This window comes from Danio aesculapii, chromosome 2, assembly GCF_903798145.1.
Source record: "Danio aesculapii chromosome 2, fDanAes4.1, whole genome shotgun sequence".
Taxonomy (NCBI): domain Eukaryota; kingdom Metazoa; phylum Chordata; class Actinopteri; order Cypriniformes; family Danionidae; genus Danio; species Danio aesculapii.
Window position 1 is genome coordinate 23193103 of NC_079436.1, and position 10944 is coordinate 23204046.

General features: G+C 35.5%; 1 protein-coding gene across 2 annotated transcripts; it reads left to right on the plus strand.

Annotated features, from left to right (window-relative positions):
* The first annotated feature begins 505 nt into the window (after nt 1-505).
* rnf2 (ring finger protein 2) lies at nt 506-10670 on the plus strand. Of its 2 annotated transcripts, none has more exons than XM_056475270.1 (7): nt 506-575; nt 1376-1482; nt 4107-4267; nt 6214-6429; nt 6731-7003; nt 7133-7304; nt 9644-10670. In XM_056475270.1, the coding sequence occupies exons 2-7, from the start codon at nt 1390-1392 to the stop codon at nt 9743-9745; spliced, it is 1017 nt and encodes a 338-aa protein (XP_056331245.1). In that variant the 5' UTR covers nt 506-575; nt 1376-1389; the 3' UTR covers nt 9746-10670. The 2 variants fall into 2 exon arrangements, with proteins under 2 accessions (XP_056331245.1, XP_056331237.1); XM_056475262.1 differs by lacking the exon at nt 506-575 and adding an exon at nt 625-1164.
* Nucleotides 10671-10944: the final 274 nt, after the last annotated feature.

The window sequence follows — 10944 nt, forward strand, 5'->3', positions numbered from 1 at the left end:
TTATTATTATTATTATTATTACAGAATTCTGCCTGCAGGGTTTCAATTTCAATATCTTGCTCTGAGCTGAAAAGTTGTAATGGGTTAAACTACAAGTACATCCAAAAGCATCCAACAGTAACCTATTAAAGCCATTGTTACTTTTCATAAGAGACTATAGTTTCCGTTAAAACAAACACAATTTCTATCGACAATTTATTGCATTTTCAGCAGATAATTCTGAATTTAATATGAGCATGAATGTTGTTTATTATTTCATGTGGGGGAAATTGGCCTCTATGTTTTTTTTTTTCATATAAAAACAATCTCATTTTAAGACTCATTTAAGGCCGTGGTTTGTCATTCGTCTCCTTTGATGTCTCGGACTGTGGTCTGTCCTAAGCGCCCCTGAAAACAGTTTGGATTAAGTCATAAATGAGCCACATCATTTTTGACATTAGCAAAGCGAATAGTTCCAAGACTCAATCGCTGAAAATACCACATTTCCCAGAGTTCAGTTGGACCGACTGAATCCGCCATATTGAGCTCAGCAGAACGCGCTGGCAGGAGAGAGAGAGTGTTCACAACATAGAGACGTAAGTATGTAAACATCTGCGTTTTTGCAGAAATATATGCTTCCTGCTTGTCGACGTTGACGGCTTCATTAGCACGAAAGGGTTTAAATGTCACGATCTTGCCGACATTGTTCTCCGAGCTGATTAACGGAGCCTGTAAAAACAGCATCTGGATTAGCCGTGAGAGTTAGCCGTTAGCTTTACGTTTTCATGACAGCGCAGGCGATAAACATAACCGCCGTATTTATTTTCTCTTCCGCGTATTTTATTTTGGAGTACTTGATAACTATCTGTTGCTGGAAAGCAGGCACAGTCCGTCAAAAGACACTTTGTACGTGCAGACAGATGCTTTGTGCATTCAGTGACACAAAGAGTTATAAGTGCATACAGGAGCTAATTTTAGCGTGCTAGCTCAGTGTCTACATGCTCAAGCAGATAACGTTAAATGATTTATTACATTATGATAAGTATGATAATATAAAAAACACTCAATGCTGATGACTGAGGTAAACATGCTTAGAGATGTCTGAACAACGTGCCAGTTTTCAGTTTTAACCAGCGTCAACAGAGCAGAACATCCCCCAGATGTCAGTTGTCAAAGATAATCACGGCAAAACTCTTTTGTCATTGTCCTGATTAAGAATATATTTGACTAATCGTGGTTACAAAGTCTTTAATTCCTAGATGGAATAAAAACATCACGTATTCTTTAACGGTAATAGATCGTTGGTCTTGTTTCTGTCTGTACATGTAGCACTTATGGCAGAATTTGGTATTTTGACCTTCTGTCACTGCTGTTCTCTTTGGTTATTTGTTTACAGAGAAGACGTGGTGTATGAAGATGACACAGACGGTCCAGACGAATGGGGTTCAACCCCTCAGCAAGACCTGGGAGCTCAGTCTATATGAATTACAGAGAACTCCACAGGTAACGTTGAGAGAAACTATTATTTTATATTGTAGACTAACCATATTCCATACACGGCGATGTTCCGTATAGATTACCTTTTAACACCAATCTCTGAATAAGTACTTACGGGTCATAGACAAGCGATATATCTGTGTATCTTTATGTCTCATTCTTTCATTCCCTATCATAACAGACCCTCCTACCAAATGTTGCTGAAAAAAATCAGCAAGTTTCCTACGTCCACCTCATGCGCTTGAAAATGAACAGTGGGCAAGCTTAAGGTGCAAGTGTTGCTTAGGAGGGGAGACATTTAGAGCAAGAAAAATATGCATTTGAATTTGATATTTTGTTGAATAAATGCTTTGAAATGGGGATATTTAAACGTCAGTTGTGAATGATGAAAACCACATCACAACTCTCTGCCAGAGAGAGCCTGAGAGACAGGCTGCAAACGCTATTTGCCCATCATCTTTGTGCATTGATGATGTTTACATTCATAAAAGGTCAGTTAAGTTAGCGTTTACTTGCATGAATGTAATGTTTTAATATTTTAAATTGTCATGCTGTAATTGAATAAGCATGATCTAAAACTTAAATGATTGTAAGGTTCTTTAATTGCAAACTTCCATAAAAATATATTAAATTTAACATTAACTTCAAGTTAAACACAACAATAGTATATTCTGACATAAGTTTTTAATAAGACTTTAAACAATAACCTTTTTTGCCAGTGATTTGAAGTTATGCGCCCTGTACGGAACACTATTTTGATCATGTACGGAACACCGTTAATACCTATCATCTTCAGTAAACATGCGAAGGCGGTACTTTTCCCCTCTTTTCTCAAAAACTAATGGTCCAAAAGACATCAAAATTTTGATTATGCAATAGGTATTCACCCAGTGAATGATCACACAAACATGCTTATCTGGCTTTCAATGAGGGAGGAGTGGTCGTTCGAGTGCACGGAAGAGCAGAATGTGTATGGAACACGGTTAGTCTACATAAATTGTCCACAGTTGCTACATTTAGGTTTTTAAAATGCCTATAATAAAACCATGTCAGGAGACACTGTTTTGAGATATGTGTTAAGGTCATAAATTGCCACATTTTCAATCAAGGAGTCAATTAGTCTCCCCTAACTTTATTTATAGAAATTTTCAAAAAGTTTACAAATATCACACATTTTAGAATATTATTGTACATTTTGACAGAGAGCGAGAGACGTAAACAAGGATCTAAATGATGCATGCCATATATATATATATATATATATATATATATATATATATATATATATATATATATATATATATATATATATATATATATATATATATATATATATAATATATATTTTTTTTAAAATAAAAAAATTAGAAAAAAAAGTCAATTAGTCTTTAACCTTAATAATGCAGTGTCCACTTCAGTGGCTTATTGTCACTAGCATGACAGAATGTACAAATGTACGACATTTTAAATGTAAGCATCCTCTCCCACGAAAAACGGTTTTATTGTTTCATTACTATTGCCATTTATTTATTAACCCACTTCATCTGTCTTTACACATGTATAATAGAGGTGATTATACTTGACAAGTTTATGAGTTGAATCTGCCATTCGAGTTTAATGCTGAGCTAATCCATGTCAGGTAATGGACTGGTAATGTTGCCCACAGTGAATGCTGCACATGCCTCAGAACTATGCACATTAATGTTGTACATGGTTAATTGACCATCGACCACCATGTATTTATTTATAACATTATCAACAATTAACTGATCGTTGATACTGCCAAGCTGCTCTTACCATGAAACATATTTTGTTGGAATGTGAAAGTTTGAATACCATTAGACAAAATTTTTATAAGGAGGGAACTTTGCATATTTTTAAAAAGGTACTTATAATCTTAAATTATTTATCAAAAATGGAACTGAAAAATCATATTTAACTTTGAATTAATTTTTTTGTGTGAATTTTATTTATTTATATTTTATATATTTGTCTAAGTAACTTTTTATTATAATACGAATTAGTTTTTATCATGTAATATTAATGTATATTCATTTTGCCGTGAAATAGTCATAAGTTGCTGATGTGGCCATAAATAAATAACTGATCATTGGTTAATCATTCACATCAATACTGCATACTTACACTGACTCTCTGTCAAATCAAGAATTCACTTTTAAATTCTTGCAATGGTTTTTAGGGATGATCAAGCTGAATACGTACAAGAGGTGTTGAAATTTTCCAACTTTAGTAGGAATCTGAGATCCTCAAACCAGTTCCTGTTAATTGTTCCTCGTTCTAGATTAAAGACTAAAGGAAACAGCTTTTGAGGTAGTTGCTCCTAAATTGGGGAATGCTCTTCTGCTAAAATGGAGATCTGTGGACACTTCGAAAGAGCAGCTGAAAACTCACCTGTTCAAACTTGCCTATGCCTAAATTGTTTTGTTCTAGTAGTTATTTTTTCTTTTAACTGTTAAATGAGCTTGCTTTGTCTCTTAGATCTCATTTTACAATTTTGACGTAAATCACTTTGACTCAATGAGTTCTTGAAAGGTGCAATAAAAAATGTACTTGTTTACTACTTGGTTTTATACTGCTGATGCAGTTTCTGTGCCTTTGTGCTCCTATAGGAGGCCATCACGGATGGTCTGGAGATCGCAGTGTCTCCACGCAGCCTGCACAGTGAGCTTATGTGTCCCATCTGCCTGGACATGCTGAAGAACACTATGACCACCAAGGAATGCCTGCACCGTTTCTGTGCCGACTGCATCATCACTGCTCTCAGATCAGGGTTTGTTTGAGTCATTCATGTTCTCAGATTTATTTTATACAGTATATTTAGTTTGTGATGCAAAATAATATAAATTATGCCCATAGCCTTCTGGTTAGTGTGATCCAAGCTCAATTTCTGGCTCAAGGTTATTTGACAATCCTTCCCCTCTCTCTGCTCCACTATACTGTCATTTAAAATTAAGGTAAATACCCTAAAGAAATGACAAATGACTATTTTATACATGTGATTTTATGAATGTTTTTAAATTAAAAATAAGTGCCCTCATTATCTTTAGTAAAAGTTAAAATGGTACCTCTTACAATAATAACGATCTAATTACATGTACATTAGTGTGAGAGTGGGACAATAATCCCCTTCAATTTTCACGGACTTGTACTTGTTAACCATTTGACTACCCCTCTACCAAACGGTTGACCGTGTTTTTACAGTTTTAAATAGTGAGTGTTAAATTCATTTAAAGGATAACTGTTTTAAGTAATGGGTTACACACACAGCGTTGTTGGTTTTTACAAAAAATTCAAACAAACATAATCCTGTTGCACTACTACACATGATTTTGGTTTTATTTAATAAATAAATAAATATATATATATATATATATAGTGTTAAATGAGAATCTGAAGTATTTTATGGCATACTTCAAAAAAAGGTGATTTAGTATTCAAAAAGGTTTTATTTTGATTATTTGTAAAACTAAATTGATCTTACACTTCAGATTTTTCATAGTACATGTATTAAGCCCGGCACTTTAACCATAAACCAACATATCAACCATTTGTTAGAGGCTGATATTTTAGAAATTTTGGGATGTGTTCAAAAAATGCGTTGAGTGTGTTAACAAGCGACTATAGGAGTTAAGAAATGCAATCTAAACATTTTTTTTCCTTGGTGGGGTAATTAAAGGGTTAAGGCATGTATTTTATTTATTTATTTGCAAGATTGATTTATTGGCATTTTGCCTTTATTGGACAAGAAATTATTATGACAGGAAGTGAAGCTGGAGAGGGGGATGGGTTCGGGTAAGGTCCACGAGCTGTGATTCACACTCTGAATGCCGCAGCGCTGTTGCTCTATATGTTGGCACACTAACCACAAGGCTATTGCTGCTGACGGTAATCAGATTTTTGTTCATTTGAGATTTCACCCGAAAAAGACAAGTGAGTTTCTCTTCAAAAAGATGCTCGTAAGCGAGCAAAAGATGGTATCCATAGTAGGAAAAGGCAGTTTTATTTTTAAAGCACATTTCAAACATTGACTGCATGACATCCCAGAGACATACCAACAACATGATATGAGAAAGTTAATATAATAAAATAAGAGGGAAAATTACTGTCCAAGTAAAAGTAAATACTTTATTACTATGGAGAAAATAATTATCCTAATCTTATGAGGGCAGATGGTGAGACTTATCTGAATATTTGAAATATGTATGTCCTGGACACCATGAGCCCAGATACTGTAATAAACACTAGTGTGTGTCTTTAGAAGCTTAGAACAACACTAAACGTCTTTAGAACAACATCACTATACTGTTGTATAATCCTCATATGATTACAGTGGCATAAAATGATGAAAATATCACTTATTGCAATTATTTATGACAATAAAACACAACAAAACGCAACAAAAATATTTTATTTGCTGAACATGTTGTCTTGTATCCAGCCTCTAAGCATAAATGTCTGTCAAAAGAAACTGGTAGAGGGTTTTGACCAGTAATTGTAAATAATAGTAGTCATTAAATCACTAATCTAAAAAAAACTATCAACTAAATAAATGGACAAAAAAAGAAAGATTTATCCAATACCTATTAATAAATATGTAATCCCATCCTGCATTTACATATTTGAGGTGATACAGATAGACTTTACAATAATGGGAACTATTTCTGTTTCAGTGTTCATTTTCATTCCCTAATTGTCATATCTCCTCTGTTTTCTCAGGAATAAGGAGTGTCCAACATGCAGAAAGAAGCTGGTGTCTAAGCGCTCTCTCCGTCCAGACCCTAATTTTGATGCTCTGATCAGTAAGATCTACCCCAGCAGAGACGAATACGAAGCCCACCAGGAGAGAGTTCTGGCCCGCATCAGCAAACACAACAACCAGCAGGCGCTCAGCCACAGTATCGAAGAAGGCCTAAAAATCCAGGCCATGAACAGGTTTGCTGTTTAATATAAGCCATTTTGTAACAACCTATTCATATTTGTAAAATCAAAAATGTTGACAATTTATTTTAGTTAGCGGCTTCATTAAAAAATCTCTTATTTACTGTTAACATGATCAGAATAGCTTCTTATTAATGTGTAATCATTTTTAACAGTTTACTAACTACTCTAAGGCAGCTTTCTTTGGTCGTCTTTGATACTTTGAGTGTAAAATGTAAATTTTGCACTTATTTTTTATTTCTTTATCCTGTTTTATTCCTGGGTTCACACTACTTGTACACCGGGGGCACTGTAGACTGCAGAGGGGGAAGAAGCATCAGATTGAAAACGGCAGCGGGGCAGAAGACAATGGGGACAGTTCACATTGCAGCAATGCGTCAGTGCACAGTAACCAAGAGGCTGGACCCAGCATCAAACGAACCAAAACCTCAGATGACTCTGGACTGGACATGGACAATGCCACAGAGAATGGAGGAGGAGACATTGCGCTGGACGGAGTCAGTGAGATTGAGCTTGTGTTTCGTCCTCACCCAACGTTGATGGAGAAAGAAGACGCCGCTCAGACAAGGTGGACCATGACTTGTGCTCGCATCACCGACATACTATTTTTCCTAAACTTATTTATTGCTGATTTAGCTGTAGTTTGATTGGTTGATTTTGTTATTTAATATAAATACAAATGTGCAATTTATACCAGGTACATCAAGACTTCAGGGAACGCCACAGTGGACCACCTTTCCAAATACTTGGCCGTCAGATTGGCTCTGGAGGAAATGCGCAAAAATGGAGAGGGAAGCCCCATCAATGTAGAAGCCGCCAGTGAAAAACAGTACACAATCTACATCCCTACAGCAAACAACCAGTTCACAGTAAGTGTGGTGCTAATCCAGCTATCAATGCATCTCAGTATGGTCTATATTTGTATTATTTTGACAACTATCTTAAAATAGTAAAGGTTTAATATCTTGCGCTGCTGCTCAGATTTTCAGTAAGGTGGAGGCCAAAGTACTGATGTAACTACAGCACAATCATGTCAGTTTTCTATTAATTTACAAGCATTTAATATTTCTCCAAAGAATAACTCCGTGAAGCTTTTGAAGTATAATTTTATAGTTGTTTTGACTATTTTGTTGTCATTGTGATTGCCATTATGGAATAGCAACGTTTCCTTGTACTCATCCACTAGGGATGCTCAATTCAGTTAATTTTGGCAACTGACAACCACTGCTAGTTAACTGAATATTAACCGTTAATTGGTTTATTAATGATTAATATTAAATTTTGTAAAAAAATGATAATAATTGATGTGTCTATTTTGTGTCTGACACATTAAATATTACATTTTAAAATACTGATTTTGTTAACAACAGCACATCTTCACGCACATGCAGCGTTTCCAAAAGCATAGAAAAACAGAATAAACTAAATAAAAAGAATAATTAAATAGGCTTGCCCTAGACATTTTTCACTTAAATGACAAATTTAGATTATAAAATGAAAACACTGACTGAATCCTTTTCAGGAGCCAGCATAGGCCGTTTTTTCCCATCATGCTTTTTTTTTCTAATGGCAAATAAAAATAGCAGGCTGCCTCAAATCGAAAATAAGAATTTAATTAATGCTCCACTGTAATTCTTATATCACAAACCTCCGTCAACATTTTTAAAAGAAGTCATTATTTTAAAGATTATGTCTTGAGCATCTGGTTTTACCTTATCTTGTGTGCTTTTATTTCTACTCTCACTCACGGTTCATGTGTGTGTGATGAAAGACAATGACAAGACTCATATGTTGACTTTTTGTAAAGTATATGCTACTATAGCATATAATGATTTTGTTGTTTATGATTTTATATGATATTGCATTCATTTACATACATATTTTATAACCTATAAAATTAAAGCCTCAGTTTGGTGCGGAGTACATTATGCAAAAATCAACAGCAGAGGCTATTTTAAAATAACTATTAATAACTGTAGTTTTACTAATGGAAAAAAAGGTTAGTTTGTTGGTTGTACACTAAATCATCACAACTGTAGCCTATTTGTTGTGTTTGAGCGGTGCCGGAGCGGGCTCTGATGGAGAGAAAATTCTGATGTTCCGACTTGTGGCCGGCTTGTTTCCAAAGCAGAGCACATTTCAGAAAATTTTGTTTTGCGGCTTCTTTCTCCAATTGTGCAAATAAACAGAAGTGTTTGTCATCAACTTGTCTATGTCAATCTGTGACCAGCAATGCCCTTCTTTCATTTTGCACTTTGGGAAAACATGTCTGTAGGGATATGTAGGTGTGTGGTTGCACGTGTTAACTTTCCGCGAGTTTACAAATTTGTGTTGCACATTATGCAGTCAATTACCATGAATTGGTTAAAAGCGCACCCTTTCAGTTAATGGTGAATCGGTTATTATGAGCATCCCTATTTTCCACTACTGTATTTTCCATTACTTGACAATTTTCTTTTTTTGTTTTTTAATTGTCATTTGAAATGGCAATGTGTCTGAGGTACAGGTTCACGTAAGGGTACAAAATTATCCTAATTAATTGTGCATATTTACAATGTTGACCAACTTAAAACTGCTTGATATAAAATAACCTGAGTTGTGCTTTCTAAATCTCCATGCTATTGACAATAGGCCTGATAGCATATAAAAGGTTGCTGTTATGAATGTAAGAGGTGTAAATTGCACCTTTACGCCCAGTTTCCAATTATAAGAACATGATACTAAATAAATACAGGTGTGAATGAGGTATAGAGCTTGTCTGCTTTAAACCTCTTTCAGTCGTAGTCAAATACACATCGGATCAGATTGTTTTCATGGTGTAAGAACTCCAACTACCATGTTCTGACCAAACACATGATCGATGTTGTGAAAAATGCACAAAAGAATCTCACTGTTTTATAAACGCACAGATCATGAATTCAAGTCATCTGCATTCTTTTATATGCTTTTGTATATAAAACTGATCGAGAGCATTTCAAAATAAGAGTGTCTTGATGAAATCTGAACATGACTGATGACAAGAATGCTCATCTTAATTAGTACCAGGTAGAAACAGTAATGCATGTGGACTTACTAAAACAGAAGTTTACCTGTTCTTACAAGAAAGTAACTCGACGTCAAAACTATAAATCGGATTATCCTATTGAATCCTATTGTCGTGCATGATTTTCCTCAGCATGACATTTGACCGTATGTTTTTCCCTCTCAGGTCCTGAACGGCTCTTTCTCCCTGGAGCTGGTGAGCGAGAAGTACTGGAAGGTCAACAAGCCCATGGAGTTGTACTTCGCCCCAACGAAGGAGCACAAATGAGTCCTGTGAGACACAAGGGTCAGAATTGACCCAGGACAGAAGGTTCATCCTCTCTTCTCTCTCTCTCTCCCTGTTCTTTTCTGTATTTTTCTCGCTGTTTCTCCTCATCTGGAGTTTACTAGTCTCTGGATCCCTCAATAACTGTGCTGCTTTGATTTGGTTTTGTTTTTTTTATTATCTTTTTTTTGTATAGGAATGAGACTAGGTTCATTCATTGGGGTTGGAGGGCCATTGAAGTTTTGGATTCATCCCCCCTCTTTAAGTTGACACAATCGTTGTTACATGTGAAGTCCTTTTTGCATCAAGAGGACTGTGACGTTGCCTTCAACAAGCCAAATTTTTAGTCTACAATTGCAACCGTATCATCATGGGGAAGTCCTCTCGAGTGCTTCATGAAAGACTCTATCAGAAAGTGGCTTTTGTAGCCAATGGCGCTGTCCATTATAATCCTACTAAGAGTTTTCAAGTGCATTTTCTGACAACACCATTCCTGTAGCAGCAACATTTGTTCACAAATCTGACTGCATCTTGACACTGTGTACCAGTACAATGTGTTGGCTTGGGTCACATGACACTGTCATATCACTTGTCCGTAGTACTGTGTTGGTCATCAGATGTTTCGGGGATTGTACATACTACTATCACTTTATAGAAAAAACTACCTGGAACATGTATATTAACACCATTGCTACGGATATTATAGTACCGTTTCATAAACACACATGTTGGCAGTTGTATATTTGGACTGGTTTTTGATAGTTGCATTTCTTCTTAGATGCTTCATTTAAAGATATGGAAAACCTTTTAGAGCATTACGTGTTTTTAGTTCGACATCCTCGACATTCATTTGAGTTCATGTTGTGGTTTGGAAAAAAAATGTATAAGACGTTGTTTGTTTGGAAAATAAATAAAAAATGTATGCAAATGCTGCTGTCGGTCATTGGGTTAAGTTTTGCAAAAACTCTGTGGAGCAGCAACAACACATGCCCAGTAGATGGAGCTGCTGATTCAGTTTATTTACGTTTTTGAACATAGATAGAAAAGGAAGATACTAGGTCATGATGTCAAAACATCCCATAAGGCAAAGGGTTAAAAGTGGAAAATATTTGCAGGTGGGTTTGATAGGCATGATGATGTGTCCCTCAACGCTGTTATTTGAGTTAACCAAACTCAATTCTGGACAGTATGATAAACTGATG